Source organism: Callorhinchus milii, unplaced genomic scaffold (genome assembly GCF_018977255.1).
Source record: "Callorhinchus milii isolate IMCB2004 unplaced genomic scaffold, IMCB_Cmil_1.0 Scaffold14, whole genome shotgun sequence".
Lineage (NCBI taxonomy): Eukaryota > Metazoa > Chordata > Chondrichthyes > Chimaeriformes > Callorhinchidae > Callorhinchus > Callorhinchus milii.
This window is the reverse complement of record NW_024704755.1, coordinates 2,120,553-2,136,548: the sequence shown is the minus strand read 5'-3', so window position 1 is coordinate 2,136,548 and position 15,996 is coordinate 2,120,553. Positions and strand designations below refer to the sequence as shown.

General features: G+C 46.9%; 1 protein-coding gene across 1 annotated transcript in view; it reads right to left on the bottom strand.

Moving 5' to 3' along the window:
- Window positions 1–7,889: 7,889 nt before the first annotated feature.
- LOC103175913 (chromodomain Y like 2) overlaps window positions 7,890–15,996 on the bottom strand; it is a 38,290-nt gene continuing 30,183 nt past the window's right edge. Inside the window, exons 4-9 of the mRNA XM_042340382.1 lie at window positions 15,400–15,614; window positions 13,593–13,765; window positions 11,380–11,590; window positions 10,830–10,973; window positions 9,956–10,033; window positions 7,890–8,754 (exon numbers count right to left, since the gene is read on the bottom strand). Of these exons, the coding sequence (XP_042196316.1) occupies window positions 8,596–8,754; window positions 9,956–10,033; window positions 10,830–10,973; window positions 11,380–11,590; window positions 13,593–13,765; window positions 15,400–15,614 (980 nt within the window). The 3' untranslated portion in view covers window positions 7,890–8,595. The remainder of the gene's footprint in view (window positions 8,755–9,955; window positions 10,034–10,829; window positions 10,974–11,379; window positions 11,591–13,592; window positions 13,766–15,399; window positions 15,615–15,996) is intronic.

The window sequence follows — 15,996 nt, the reverse complement described above, 5'->3', positions numbered from 1 at the left end:
CGGTTCGGTGCCTTCACTTTAGGGAGAGTGGGGCGGGGTGAGGGGGGGGGGAGGAGAGAAGGAAGCTATTTTGATTTTATAATATTCTGTCGCCCTCCTCAAAAATACCTACAGGCCTGGTCGGGACCTCGAGACTTTTAAGATGACGGTCTAGCCTGACACTCGATGTTTAGGTGGACATTAAAGATCTCGCGGCGCTATTCAAAGAGAAGATAGTTTCTCCCATCGAATTGACCCTGTGCGTGAGGTCAAAGGGCCAATGTTCTGTTTGGAGACTACAACTTGGACTCAAGACGCGGTAGCGTTAGACAATACGGTCCACTTCCATCTCCATCCACACCTCTGCTCGCGCCGTCTCCGGACTGCGACCCGCCGCAGCCGGCAGAGGGTGCCAGAGGAGCCATTCTGACCCTTCAACGTCCCTCTCGCCTTTCGCCGCGTGCCTCTTCGCCGACCTCCCGACGGCACCAGACCAAGGGGGAGGCGGCAAACGAGGCCATTCGTGCTGCACTCACCGGCTCAAGCGCACGTTCTTATCATCGCGGAATTGTAATGCAAAGGCAACAGCATTGAGATGCGCAGTCTGGGAGCTGAGCTGAGCCGATAGCGACACCTACTGGACATAGTCTGTGCTGCGGGTTCCTGCACTGTAAGGGCTATTGATAATAGACCGCAGGTTTGACGTACGGTGGGGGTACCGCCTGCAACACTAGACATCTCACACCACTCCTCCAGTGCAAGGCAAGGCAACGGTGAAAGAGGAAGGCAATCAAATAAAGAGCCCTTAGAAATGGGATCAAACAGTCGTAAGAACAATGCACTATTCTGGCGGACAAATAATTCTCGTCGACGTTAAAAGCTTGATCCATCGTAGGCTTATGTTGTCATTTATCCAAAAGGAGGGACTAGTTATGAAAGGAAATATCAATGAAATGTCAATGAAAACCAGACAGACCGGTCACAAAATGGCCCGATTAGTTTGGATGAAGGCAATCTTCCAGATTCTAGTCTTCGTATCAAAGATTCAAGAGTTTTTTTTTGAAAAAGAAAAACGAGTGCACCCACAGTGTCCTGAGCTCAATCACCCTCCCCGGTAACGAGTTCCTTCATCATTAATTAGCTCCGGCTAAAGAAATTCTTCCTGGTGCCCATCTTAAAATCACCTTCGCGACTTGCAATTTATGTCACCCATAAAAAATGTGGTCAATTTGTTTTACAATACGTTCTGCGAAGCTCTGTGAGACGTCTCGAAGACGTGATAAGGCTCTACATGCAAGGATTATTATCAATATTATTATCCAAACCTATGTCCTGTTGTTCTACTATCTTGTTGCATCTAAAAGTATTTCGCCCACAAATATACAGTCAATTCACTTTACAGTCTATTCTGTGAAGCACTTTGAGGCGTCTAGAAGACGTGAAAAGTGCCAAATCAAATGCAAGGATTATTATTATTATTATTATATTCTGGGTTGACTTTCTCCAATCCCATTAAACAATTGTAAAATATTTTTACCTCTACAAGTTTCCTCTCAAGATTGAAGAGCCCTCGCTTGTCTCTGTGTCTTGGCCTTACGTTGACGTGATCAGAGCTGTGTGCAGGACTCAAGGTGGAGTCTGACGAGGATAGCTTCAGTATGATCTGAACTCAACTTATTTAGCAATATAGCTCATCATCCTGTTAGCCTTGCTTATTGCTGCTTCACAGTGTTTTTGACATGGTGAGTGATGAATCAACTCATACCCCTAGATTTCTTTCCGCTTCCTCCCCCTCTTTGGTACGTTCTGTCAATGCAAAAATAACCAGTTTTACAGGATTATATTCCTGTTTGCTCAGCGAGTGCAATTTCTCAGGTGAGACACGACTTAAATTAGCTTAACTCCACTCCCGCCTCTTGATGAGAAGAAAGTGGATTCAAGCTCCCATGTCAGGACTTTGAGCTCCAAGTTCTAGGCTGACACTCAATGTCCTTTAACTATTCCCCTCCAATACCTTCTCGTTCATTACCCTCAGTGAGTCAGTAAGTATAAATGAAATACTTCCTGGATCTGTGCCGAAATTATCCTTTGCAACTGTAAATCTAATCCCTTCAAAAACACGCACACTGTTCCCATTTGCCCAATTTTCTTCCAGGTCTAGTGTGTGTAACTGATTTGTTGGTAACTTGGCACTGTGTCCATTTATAGTAGGGCCATTAATGGTCCTCCTACTGGTATATTGCGTGTGGTATCAAATGCAAGGATTATTATTATTGTTATTATAAGGAATTAATCAACACATTCAAGTTTAACAAGTTATAAAGTGCTTATTTTCACCCCAGTCAAAGCCAGCATAAGGAGCTCTCACTTCCTGTCAGACGCACTCTATTGAGCATCTGCAAAACCTTGAATAGTCCCCAGGCACAACCGCTGCCGGGGTCTGTCTATGTGTGTGTGTCTGTCTTCCTGGACTCACACAGCCAATATAGCCTAATTGCAGGGGTCATCACAGTGCAGGTTCTGATGCCAGGAAAAGCACAGATGGCATCATTCCTCCCCTTTTATATTAACCGTCCCAGAGCTCCCAAGAGCGGAGCAAAACGGGGAGGGGGGGGGGGGGGGAGCGCGAGGGGGAAGGTGTGGTGGGGAGGGGGTAAACAACAACAAAAACAACGACAACTTACATTTATACAGCACCCCTCGTGCAGGGTAGCGTCCCAGAGCCCTTACGGCTCAACGTAACGTGAGGATACAGCAACTGGAACTGAGGTCAACCGGGTGGGGATGAGTGAACAATAAACAGACTGAAACCCACCAGCAAGGTGTCAAACACGTCTGTGTGGGGATGGGCAGGGGGTGCGGGGGGGGTGGTAAATACACGGTAATTATAGCAATTTCATCAACGCACACTAACCAGTTTGTTGTGCGCGTGAGAAAAATATTTTCAAACGTACTGCAAATATCTCCCAAAAATAGCATCACTCAGTGTGTTGCGGATGAGATGTCTGGCTATTTTTAGTGCGTATTAGGGACAAATACAGATTCCAAATAATACTATTGCGAAGCAGCAGAGATGTGCGGGAATTGGTGGTGGTGGTGGGTGGGGGGAGAGAGGCTGGGGCGTGGGGGGGCAGAAAGAGAAGTGGGCAAAAGAGCAGGAGAGTCCCGGTCGATGAGCTCAATGGCTCAATCGGCAGTGAAATTATGGGCTCGTTACATGGGATTGCGCATTGCACTGCAGGGAAAATCGCTCACTCACGTCACGGCTGTTTGTGGGACATTGCTGCGTGCAAATTGGCTGCAGGTTTGTTGACAAAAGTCCACTCCACTTAACAGAAAATCCCGTGAAGCGCTTCCAGACTTCCACGAGGCTTCTCCAGTGATCCTAAATAATCGGCGCATTCGATACGGCGCTTTCCGCATCGTGAGGACCTCTCCAAGGATTCCCTGTGAAGTGCAGTGACTTTTCTTTTTAAACGCACGTGTACATCAGCTCCCCCTCTCCCCCCCCGCCCCACGTCCACTGCCCCGTCTCTCACCACGGACTGTTTATCAGGCTGTGGGCTCGCTGGGCTGTGTATACCCTTTTCGACCACGATTCGAGACCTTCCTCTCCGAACGGGCTTGCGGGCACTTCCTCCCAACTCCTGGGCTCAGCATCAGACCGGCTGCGGCTCAGTGCCCCAAGCTGCTGCCCCGTGTGAAGGCCTCTGTATAAATTCAAATGGTTTATACCCGCTCGCTGGCCAGCCTGGCACTTGCAGGACCCAGAAAACAAAGGTGTCTTGTAGACGGGTGTCACTCTCCCAGACCGAAGCTGTGAGCCATCCTCAGAGAGGCTGCAGACAATGGCTCTATTCACTCGAACACACACACTGGTGCCTGTGTCCTGACCCGATCCCATGTTACAGAACGGGACGGGAGATGCGTAGATTTAAAAGGCAACCAAGAAGGAATTGCAAGACTCCGACCAAACATCATGTGGGTTTATTTTGTGTATTTTTGTCTCCACACTGCAACCCCCACCCCCCACCCCCTTCCACCGCCCTGGTCTCCTGAGGACATTTGGCTCCTTCTTCTTTCTACTGAGGGATGGTCCCAACAGATAAAGTAATGATAATAATAATTCTTGCATTTGACACAGCACCGTTCGTGTCAGGAGGCTGTCTCAAAGCACATCATAGGATTTTACTGTAAAGTGCAGCGACTGTGGATGTTTATAAGGCAAGCGATTTGCAGACGAGCACGACAGCCAAATTGCGCACAGCAACGGTCCCACAAACGGCCATGAGGCGAAATGACACCTCCGGTCTACACAAGTCACTACCCTTTACTGTGAAAAAAAATCTGATCCCTGAAGGCACGTTCTCGTCGAGAATCCATTATAATGAAGAATTTTGAACTGAAAACAATTAAATTGACGACTCACGGCATTAGGGCTACCTTACCATGCAGAAGGGTAAGTGCTGGAAGGGGGAACGTTAATGATGGCTCGAAGCAGTGTGGCAATTATACTCATCCAAAGGGGTTAATCTCTGACTGTGACACTCAGGAAACCGAAGAACACCATTGACTACAGGAGGCTCTAATAAAACTGTGGAACATCAAGCGCTGGTCCAAACCTGCTAATCAGGACATTCATATTATCCTAGTAAAGAAATGGACAGCGTCAAACTTCAAGACAGAAAGCTCTGAGGGACGAACTGAAGTGTGGTCTCCGGGAAAGAAGACATTAAAGTTGAGGAACCGAAGAACACGGGAACCAGGAGGAAGCCGTTCAGCCCAATTAGCCAAGTTATTGATGCAAAAAAATCCTCGCGTTTGATGCAGCGCCTTTCGCGTGGGGAGCAGAGGTCTCAAAGCACTTCGCGGGACCCAATGTAAAGAGTGGTCACTGTTTTTGTGGGTGAACGCAACAGCTAATTTGTGCACGATAATAATAATAATAATCCTTGCATTTGATATAGCGCCTTATCACGTCGTTGAGATGTCTCAAAGCGCATCATAGTTGCGCTAAACTAAGTCACTGTAAAGTGAATTGACTGTACATTTTGTGGACGCAACTCACAGCAGTGTGTCCCACAAACAGTCGCGGATTATTACCCCCTGGAAATCGATCCACCAATCGACTAACAAGCGGGTAAACAGAGGAGTGTGGAGTAAGGAAACTTGCCTATGGTTTCGCCCCCAGCACATTATTATCGCGATTAACCCCACATCCGCAACAGGGGAATTGGAAAAATACGCATTGGGCGTCACTGTGCATTGATGCAGAATCTTTACGAGGGGCAATTACTACACAGCGCGTTATTATATTGTAATCTGGAGCATGTTTCTCAGCCGCGGCGCAGCAGAGCGTTGAGAAAGCAGCGAGATCTCAAGAGGACCCGCGACCTCGATTCAACTCCCTCGATGTGTTGGTGGTTGGAACCGAACGTGAGGGCTATCATATACAAATCGCTCCTGAATAAATGATGCACAATCTCACACGCTGCGGAAGGCTGTCCTCGCTCCGAGAAACAGTCCGATGGAACAGATATTATTATTATTATTATTATTATATCTGCCCACAGCTATCCGCACGCGACGTGTTTGGAGTTGAATTACTGATGCTTTGTTTAGACTGCTGGAGATTTGGGCTGCGCGCTCTGTCTCGATCTGCGGGACTTAACACCAGGTCGAGCCGCCGCCAACGAATTTCGTATAATTTTATTGGGAGCAGCTTTTTTTCCACAATGTATAAATATATTAACACACATGAAAAATACAACTTCTAAGGCACCCAGAAAAGTGTTCGGACACTAATTTACAAAAAAAGCATTACACGTTTGGGTTTTGTGTACATCTCGGTCGAACACGGTCTTTTTTTTTTAAAATCACATAGATCAGAGTAACCTGGTAGTTTATAGAACATAGATAATATACCTCCGAGTAAGAAAAAGGGTGCCCACACCAAACAGATCGCTAACAATTTTAAATAAACACAGCCCCCATTAACTTGTAAAAAAAATCTCTTAAAACCCCATTGTATTCCTCTGTGGGATAAATACACCTCAATGGTTCAGCCTCAAGTGCTTCAAACGGATTGCCTGACCTTCGGGAAGAGGGTATAAACGTAAGGTCTGAGGCCGCAAAATTCCACTTGGCCTGAGCCTTGCGAGACAGACCGCGAACAGACCCGTGAGATTTAACCTTTGTGCAGAGTGGTGGAGAAATTCTTAAACCCGGTCGTGCAGATTTTCTTTTCAAACGCAAGAGGACTGCGCAAAAGAAACAAAAAAAGCTTTCCGTGGTAACAATTAAGAATTTCTGCACAATTCTGGCGCGATCGCAAATTTTGAGACAAAATGGGTCTCACAGATGGAACCCCCGAAATGACCATTCCCTCCTCCCCCCCACCCCCCCCCCCCCCCCCCCCACATTGTCTTCACGTCTAAGTGCATCGATTCACCGATCTTAGCCTTAGCCTTTCTAACTGCCAGGTCACTCGCTGAAGTTTACACATATCAAACAACGCTTTGTTATCTTGAACAGAAACACGACTTGGCAAAATATTCACACCGCGACGAGTCCTTTAAATAGTGTGTTACGGCTGAAACACAGTACGAGTCTGAATGAGAAAGAGAGAGGGAGAGGATGGGGAGAGGATCAGCAGTATTTCGACGGACATCCAAAATGATATTGGCACAAAAGCAGTGAGGTTTACACAGGCAGTGGGTCAAACACCTAAAACATCTATTTGGGACCAGAGAAGAAGGATTGCCGGATAAGTGTAGAGAGAAACATCTCTTGGACAGTGAATTAAGTATAAAAGAAAGTTTTTTTACCGTCCTGAAAAAATATATATACTGCAACCTTCCAGATTCACCACGTCTCTCGCACAGGGTGCCCCTAAGTGGTATTTCTGCACAGCTACCGAAATAACTTGAGCAAAACCACTAATAGCTCAACTGTACGTCTTTCCCCCTTCACACACAGAGGCAGCACACGGTCCCGTTCAGAACGTGCGGTGGCAGACGAGAGGGGATATTGATTTTTGTCGGAACACTGAAAAAGAACACTTAAAAAAAATTACAGCAGTTTATGAAGAACACACTTCAGTGTCCGACCCTCTGTGTTATGGCTTCCCATTTAACTTTAGTCAATACCGCATTTGTTCCAGGACCCAGACACGCATAAAGAAATCACGCTCAGATTTTTTTTCCCCCACAGCCATTCTAAACTTGGCAAGTCCTCATCGAATCCTTTTCGATTTAGTCACATTTAAATACCCAATGCCTCGTCGCAACAAACTTCTCTTGAGTTATTCAATCAGCAGCCGAATTAGTGCATTTACTTGAAATAAATAAGAACTGATGAGTATTTTAGCTGGGACCCAGGATTCTAGAAGTTCAAACGCGGACAGGCTCTGGAGCTCGAACAGGAAAACACAACACGGCAAGTCAACACCTGAACGCTGGCTGCTATTCACGATGAGACCTGAGCAGTTAAAGAAAACAGCCATCGACCAGCAAACGATTCCTTCTACCGCGTTGTATTTTGTTACACACAGGGCACTCGGGAGGTAACGTTGAGCCTCGCTTGTGTGTTTAATGGACCTCACTCAACAGGACTCGTTCTAAGAGTTACGCAACGGCACCAAGATAGCGTCAATCTCTCCCGCAGGTCTCGAGTTAGGTCAACAACAACCTGCACTTATACAGACACACCACCCCCCCCCACCCACCCCCATCACACAGGGTAGTGCCCCAGAGCACTTGGGTCAGCGGAACCATTCTCAACAAAATGCAAATGTCCCGTCTCCCCCCAACCCAGAAAAAGACACGAAAGTGTGTCGACGGTCAAAGAAAAACAACATCACTGATCAGTGATACTGTTCACAAAACATGAAAGAAAGAACAGTTGACGCCTCGAGTCATTTTCTATTGAGAGAGTTAAGAACTCTGAAAAAGAATTTACTATATGTATATTTTTTTCTCTTAAAAAGTTATCAAACTTCGCAACTTTTGAAACTTTTTCTTTGGGGGTGGGGTGGGGGGTACGCACTTCTGACAACTCAGGTGACCGCTGTAAAATATACGTGAGTGAATCTTCCAATGCAACCTTCCATTATTCTTCCCCGCCAGGTGAATGGATAACCAATCGAGTTCTGACGTACAACCTCGATGTAGTTGGTTGTACAGCCATTGTTCCTGGTTTTTGCGCTGCAAAGGGTTTAGGGAAACTCGTATCTACAGCGCGAGCTTTTGTGCTCGCGAGGGCTTAAGCGTTTCTGCGGAAAGAGAGAAAAAGAACTGGACGAAAACTTAACGTCGCTCGGCTTTGGATCCGAGGAAGTAATGCAACTGCTAAACACGGCATCGATTAAAACAATCACCTAAAGGGTTCGGACGTTGATGCAGAAGGTGGGAGCGTTCGCCAACATGCACACGTTCGGTCGCGATCAACGGATCCGCTCGGTCTTAGAATTACAGGACACGTTTTTGCCGGTCGGTTCATAGCCGCTCTTCGCAGCGCTGAGACCCCGGACTCCTCAAATCCGTCCCGGCTCTCACTTGGCTCCTTCCACGGACACCGGACGGAACAATGGGCTGCAGCTTGGATCTCCTGGCAGCTTCATACCTCGTAGATCTTTTCCTGCAAGTAGCTGAACAAAGAATCCAGTCCCTTGGAGGAACTCCACAGCTGTTTGAGCATCTGACATTCCCGCTCGTTCACCTGCTCCAGGGTGGACTTAAGAAAACTGCGAACCAGACACTTGGATTCTTCCAGGACCTGCAAAACACAAGAGACAGACAAGACGTGAACGTCTCGAACAACACGCCAGGCAGCATAGATACAAGAAAGAAAGAAGGAAAGGAAGCAAGCTTGATTTTTTTTAAAAAAAAAAACAGCGCTTAATCATGTCAGACCTCCTCCAAGTGCTTCACGCTGACGACCGTCAAATTCGGAGACTTGTGGTCTTTAATGGGCAAATGCGGCAGCTCTTTTACACACAGCATAGGTCCCACAAACAAGCCACAATCCGCCAGGCACGATTCCCTTCTCCTATATTAAATAGTCATTTGAGGTGGGTGGGGGAGGGTGGCTCTGATGTCCACCTAAAGAACAAGGTAGACGATTGCTCAGTTTAATGTCTCACCTGATGGATGCCAGACACACACATTGCAAAAAAGCCAAGGCTGTTTTTTTTTTAATATACCCACATTATAAAGCTATATAAAGTTGCTGGAGAAAGACGCACATTGGAAAACACTACAGACGAGCAACAGCAGTCGTTCACCGCGTTCAATTCTGTTCAAGGGTTCGTTTAAAGCCAATTGAGTTCCTCCTTCCAAAAGGCCAAGGCTGTGTGATTGCTTGAAACAAACTTACCTTTTGGGGATTAGGGAGAGGGAGAATGTAGTTCAGAACTCTCCCCCAGTAGATAACAACAGGGGGGGGGTGAATGCTGTGTTTGGCTATGTGTTGTTTTGAACTGGAAGAAATGTGTCCGATTGGGGCTGAATGACCTCTCTTCATTCTCTAGTTTCTCATGCTAACTGGTGTGAGGCTGAGTCATCAACCCCAAAGCTGGATCAGGGTCCAATACCAAGTCGTTGCTGCCAACATGACAGTAATAACACAATAACTGGCCCATTACTGGGCTGAGTGGGGTAAGAAATGTGCCAAGAACTATTGGCCAATGAGCCTTGCTGTGGGGGTTGGGGTGGGGGGGGGCGGGGTGGTGGGGGGGGCAAAAGAGTTGGGGTAGGAAAGCGAAAGATGTAGTGAGAGAAAAGAGAGAAGGAAGGGCGGGGGGGGGGGGTTGTAGAGTGAAAGTGGAGAGAGAGAAAAAAGAGAGAAAGAGAGAGAGAGAGAGGGAAAGAAGGTGAGCGAGTGAAAAAGCCAAAGAGCGAGTGAGTGAAAGTCTACGAGACGAAGGTAGCATCAGGCCGTGTGGTCCCAATGGTCAAATCCCGTGCGCAACACTCACACAATGAAAAGGGCCGCTTGAGTGAGGCACTGGTGGGCTGTCACCGACCGCAGGACCGTCCCCAGCGTGAGTCAGCGCCTTGAGGAGAGGAGAGGAGGGGGTGGAGGGTGGAGGGTGGGGGTGGGGAGGGAGAGAGAATTTCACAGCAGTATTTTAACATCACGCTCAATCGGCACTGACTCCAACCCATGGCCCACGGGGACGGAAGTGGCCCACCGAACATTCCCACTAGTCTAGGTCATAAATTTTGTTTCCATCCCACACCCCACCCCCCTCCTCCTCCTCCTCCTCCTCCTCCTCCTCCCCCGTGATTGAATGTTTTGCAGCTTACGGCGTAAATCGAAGAAATATTCGATCAAGAAAACTGATTTAGTTGGGCCAACTAAAAACGCTGTGTAAATTCAAGTTGTTGTTGTGGTTGAAAGACTGGACCCCGACGGCCAAGAACATCTCCTCTGGCTGCTGTTTTATATGCCTGACGCCCCTTGGGATGACCCTGTGTGAGCGCTAAGTATTGTGGATCGCTCGACTTTGCAACATCCAGAATATTATGCACTTGCATCACAGGCAACAACCTCCTCCTCCTCCTCCTCCTCCTCCTCCCCCCCACACCACCAACACTAAGTATGTTGTGTTCGGATCCCCCCCGACCTATGGCCTTAACTGCAGCCTGGCTGAGAAGTCTTGGGACTTGATTCACGGGACCTTCTACTTTTGGTCTGCGGGATCCAGATCTATTGAGGTTCTCGTTTTCTGATTCCATTCCACCAACAATTAAAGTGGCTGCAACCTGATACCCACGAGCACCGCACGCGACTGGATTTGGAAACCATAACTCCAAGGCGAGGGGTAAGTAAGCGGGCAGTTCACTTGCCATAGCACTGCACATGGCCATCTCCTTCACCCGCAACATGACTTCTTGACTGAATGTCGTCGGCCAGAAGACCTGAGATACCAGCCCTCTGCTGCACGCTTCCTGTGCGGTCAACTTTCGCCCACAAAAGAGCATCTCATTTGCCTGTAAAAGGAAAAAAAAAAGAGCTGAGCTTAGCACTGTAGACTTTGCAGCATTTTGAGAAGGCCATTCAGCCCTTCGTGTCGATGCCGGCGCCAGGTTTCTTCGACTTTCCTCTTACTTCTCTTACTTCTTTTTTTTTAAAAACGTGCTTTGGCATCATTCTCTACACCGGTGCTGTGCCGGTCTTATTCTAGACAAACTCTCTCAAGTCCTTTTCGCTTCGGTATACAGCACGTTTCGTGTCACACATTGGAAGTCACCGGGAGTCTCTGTGGGACGATTCCCGACGGCGGCTGAGGATTTAGTGTGCGCGTGGGGGCTATCCGCCCGCAAACGCGTCCGACATACGGCTATTAAAGATACCCGTGCGGCAGGCCGTGGGCAATAAAAACGGGTACGGACTCACCAGCGCAACTCCCATGATCTGTGGGAAGGTGTAAGACGAGCAGCCGGCTGGCGTTAGCCTTACGGTGGCGTATGGTGTTTGGAACCAGGCTTTCTCGCTCGCCCACACAATGTCGCAGAGCGGCAGGATAGAGGCACCAAGCCCCATGGCCGGCCCGTTCACCGCCACCACAATGGGTTTCTTAAACTGAATGAACGCGTTCACAAAATCCCTGTTAATAACAACAATAACAACAATAATAATAATAATCCTTGCATTCGATACAGCGCCTTAACCCGTCACATCTCAAAGCGCTTCCAGGATGTCCTGTAAAGTGCGGCGACTTGTGTAATTTGCCAGACAAACGCGGCAGCCAGCTTGCGCGCGGCAACGTCCCGCAAACGGCCACGGCGTAGGTGAGTGACCAGTTTTATTCGGGGGAAGCTTAGCCAGGACACCCGGGGCTTGCCTTCGCCAGTGCTCTGGGGAAAAACTCCCGAACGCCTCAATAATACAGGCTTTCCAGGAAATGAGGGTGGTCACAGCTACCCAGACCCATGTGGAAGAATAATAATAATAATCCTTGCATTTGATATAGCGCTTTTCACGTCTTCTAGACGTCCCAAAGCGCTTCAGAATATACTGTAAAGTGAATTGACTGTATATTTGTGGGCGAACGCGGCAGCCAATTGCGCACAGCAATGTCCCACAGACAGTCGTGGATTGAAAATGACCAATTTATTATTGTTTTGGTTTTTGGAGGGATTATTATTAGGCTCTGTGTGGAGTAAGGAAACTTGCCCAAGGTTTCGCCCTCTGCCTGGAATTGAACTCAGGTCTCTCACTTGCAAAGCGAGTGCTCTAACCACTGAGCTACAGGACTCCACAGGAGATAAGTATCCATCGCTCGTAACACACGACAACCCAACCTCGCCAAGTGTGAGACACCCTCCCACAGCTTTTCCCCCTCGTGTAACCTTTCCACAATTCTATGCAAATTTAAGACTCAGTGGCCTCGCAAGCTAAAACCGGGTGGAATTTTGAAGCTCCCAATCGCTGAAAGCTCACGCACAGCAAGTCCAACACGGTCATCATCATCATCATCGTAAAAACACGATTGCTGCTACAGTCCGGGAGCTCTGGAGGAGAAAAGTGTTCCCAGTTCTTTACTAATCTTAACCAGACTACTGCATTTCACTTTATCTGCAGAAGGAAGTAACCTTGGCATAAATATGTCAGCGTAATAAAAAAAAATTCTCTTGCACGCAGCTGTGTGTGGCTTTTTTTGGGGGACGCAATCCAAATGTACGCTAACAACCATTTTACCCGAGTAACTGGTAGTAGGTAGCGCACAGTCCAGCTGTGTGTGTGTGTGTGTGTGTGTGTGTGTGAGTGTGCTCGCTAGGCTCCAATTTTTTGCTCTGGGCACAGATCTGCACTTCATCAGCCGTCTTCCAATGATGATCGATTTCATGAGCCCTTCATAGGAAATCAGGAACAAGAGCCCATTCAGCCCCTCGAGCTCCCTCTGCCACATACCACTCCACTGTCAGTGTTTAGCTGTGTTTATTCATCTCTGCTGTCTTGAAACTGTTCTGTTGTCTTACAACACGGTCTGTGCTCTGTACACTGTCAGCATTGTCATGCCTACCTTCATCGTCGTTCTCTTCCATGTCTTCATCGGTGATATCGCCGGCAACATCTGCATCACCGATATCTTTGTCGTCAATATCTTCATCATCAGAGCGCTGGATGGCATCAAGAGAGATGCTTCCAGGCATCTCTCTTTGGATTCCACCACTTATATTTGCTGTTGCTCTGTCGGTGACGGACTTAAGCAGGGATCCCACCTGGACAAGAAGTGGGAAGCTTCCCAGCACCTCGTACACTCAGTTGACAGCAGGAGTTTAATTTCAGTAGTAACCCAGCGCACACTTTGTGTTCCCTAATATCTTGGTTACACGTAAGGTGTGTTCTCTGGGCCATGGATCACACGGTGTTTTCCTTACTATTCTGGACTCCCAAGGCGGAAGATACTATATACATTCAATTTGTTGTTGGTTTTATTGTTGTTGTTGTTGATATGAAATCGTTGTTGAAGCGATGTTGTGAGAAACCCTAACAAAACATTTTTGCTTTCGAGAACTTGTCACAAAACACAAGAGGCAAAGAGGCAAACGAGTGAGCTTCAAGCACATCCAATACCTGAGCCGCCCTTACAACACAAAACGTACCTTATTGAATCTGCAATCCGAGTGCTCTCTTTCCGTCTGTCGTTCGACAAACGGCCAATTAAGTAGGAATAGTCCAGGCCCCCGCAGAACACACTTCCCACCGCGCTGAGCAAGAGGAGCTTGCTGTCATCAGCTGCAGCGTTGCTCAGTGCTCTCCGAACCTCCTTCATAATCTGCAGCGAGAATCAGCCACCTTTACTGCTAAGCACATCACCAGATCACAACAGACTCATCGGTCACTTGTTATAATCCTTGCATTGGCTCACTTGACAGAAAAAAAAGGGTACAGCATCCTTCTCACTACTACCCTTCCTGATTTGGGCTGCTTTAATTCAAGTACTTCCTTGTGTCTGTCCTAAGACTGCATTTCATAACCCTGAACACGTGTCCTCTCACCTTCCAGACTCGATATATCTGAAAGCATTGTTTCAGATTTACTTTCTCAACCCAACACGGCTCTATTTATAATAATAACAACCCTTGCATTTGATATAGCGCCTTTTCACGTCGTTGAGATGTCTCAAAGCGCTCCACAGAATACACTGTAAAGTGGATTGACTGTGTACTTTGGGGGCAAAGTATGTATAATTGGAGTGTGCGGGAGTTGGGAGGGAAGGGGAGAGGAGAGTGGGGGGAGTTAACAAAAATATTGGCTGATGCTTTTAGTCAGAATGCTGCGGAGAGTAACAAAGCAATTTTTTAAAAATGCCAACATTCACGGAAAACAATTTTTTTGATGGAATAACCCAATTCCGTGGCAATCTTTGTCCTCGTGGTGCAATGACAGTGAGTTTCTATGTTTCCAAGTTAAGCATTGACAAAGCATTCCACTGGCATGTGGCTTTATTGATCATGGGTCTAATTTGTGTTTATAATAATAATAATCCTTGCATTTGATATAGCGCTCTTCACGTCTTCGAGACGTCTCAAAGCGCTTCACAGAATAGACTGTAAAGTGAATTAACTGTTTGTGCTAACCATGTGCAAACACATACTGAAAACCTATTTCGTTCACAGCCAGGTCTTGCTCAGCGACACTAGATTTCCACGTGACCCGCGAGGGTTGTGATTGCCCATCCCATTATAGTACAGTAAGTTTGAAACAAGTACGAAACAGCGAAATTAAAAAAATACTGGTTGTACAATAGGTATTAATAACCGTTACATTTGGTAGAGTACTTTTCACATCAGGAGGACATCTCAAAGCACTTCAAAGCATATACTGTTAAGTGTAGTGACTGTGTGTTTTGTGGTGCGGGCGAACGCAGTAGCCAATTTACGCTCAGCAATGTCCTACAGACAGCCATGAAGTGAATGACTAATTTCACATGGATTGTTGGACCAGGACACCAGGAGAGAGAAGCTCCCTTCTCTTTTCGAACAGTGCCATGGTATCTTTAACATCTACCTGAAGAGCCATTTGGGACCTCAGTTTAACGTCTCATCGATGTACAAAGAAGATATCCCTTGGCTCTAATTCCCATTCACACACTTGCAACCCTCTAAATTGGGTTCCTTATTTGGTTCGAATAGCATACCATATGCTTTAGCATGTGGGCAAGACTACTATTTACATCAAATGTTCCTTCATATCCTCAAGTAACAAAACCATTTTGAAACAATTTTCAGCTTGTGATGAGGAAAGGAGAGCAAGAGTGAATAGGCCAGTGCGTTCTTACCAATTGTGCTGTCTATTCAACCAGGCTGCCTAGTTGGGTGAGTAGGTAAAGTACGCCAACTGTTTACCAACAAGACTAAATCTTGGGTCAACTTTCATGTTGTATGAAAGACACACTGTGGACCTTACCTCTGGTGTTAAGGAATTATTATCAGACGTCTGGCTGGAGAGTAATATATGCGTAAAACCATCCTGTTTCCTAACCACAATGTCCCTAAATCGGTAGTTACTTTCGTTTTGTCGCACGCTACATCTCAATCTCTTATCAAACACATAGTCCTCTTTGTCCTCCGTGAGTTTTCTCTTTGCAGAGCACGAGTGGTTGGCTTGTCCATTTGAAGTGCCTGAAAGGAGAAATCAATGTCAACAAAGCCTCGTGTAATAATCCTGGTATCTGCACAGTCCAAGTCTTAGAATCACAGAATGTTACAGCAGTGAAACAGGCCATTCAGCCCAATAAGTCTGTATTGGTGTTATTTATGTTCCACAGGAGCCACCTGGTTTAACTGCACTCTCCTGCTCCCTCCCTACACACCTCCCAACAAGGACCACCCTCCCCACTCGGGCTTTTGACCTGCAGGGTTGAGAACGTGTCTATATCTTATCTATATGCAAGCGCTTGTTGAATTATTTTTTAAATGTTCCAATCAAATTACTCTTAACAGCCACCCCAGGAAATGACACCCCAGGAAATGACACCCTGCCAATAATATAATCCTTACATTT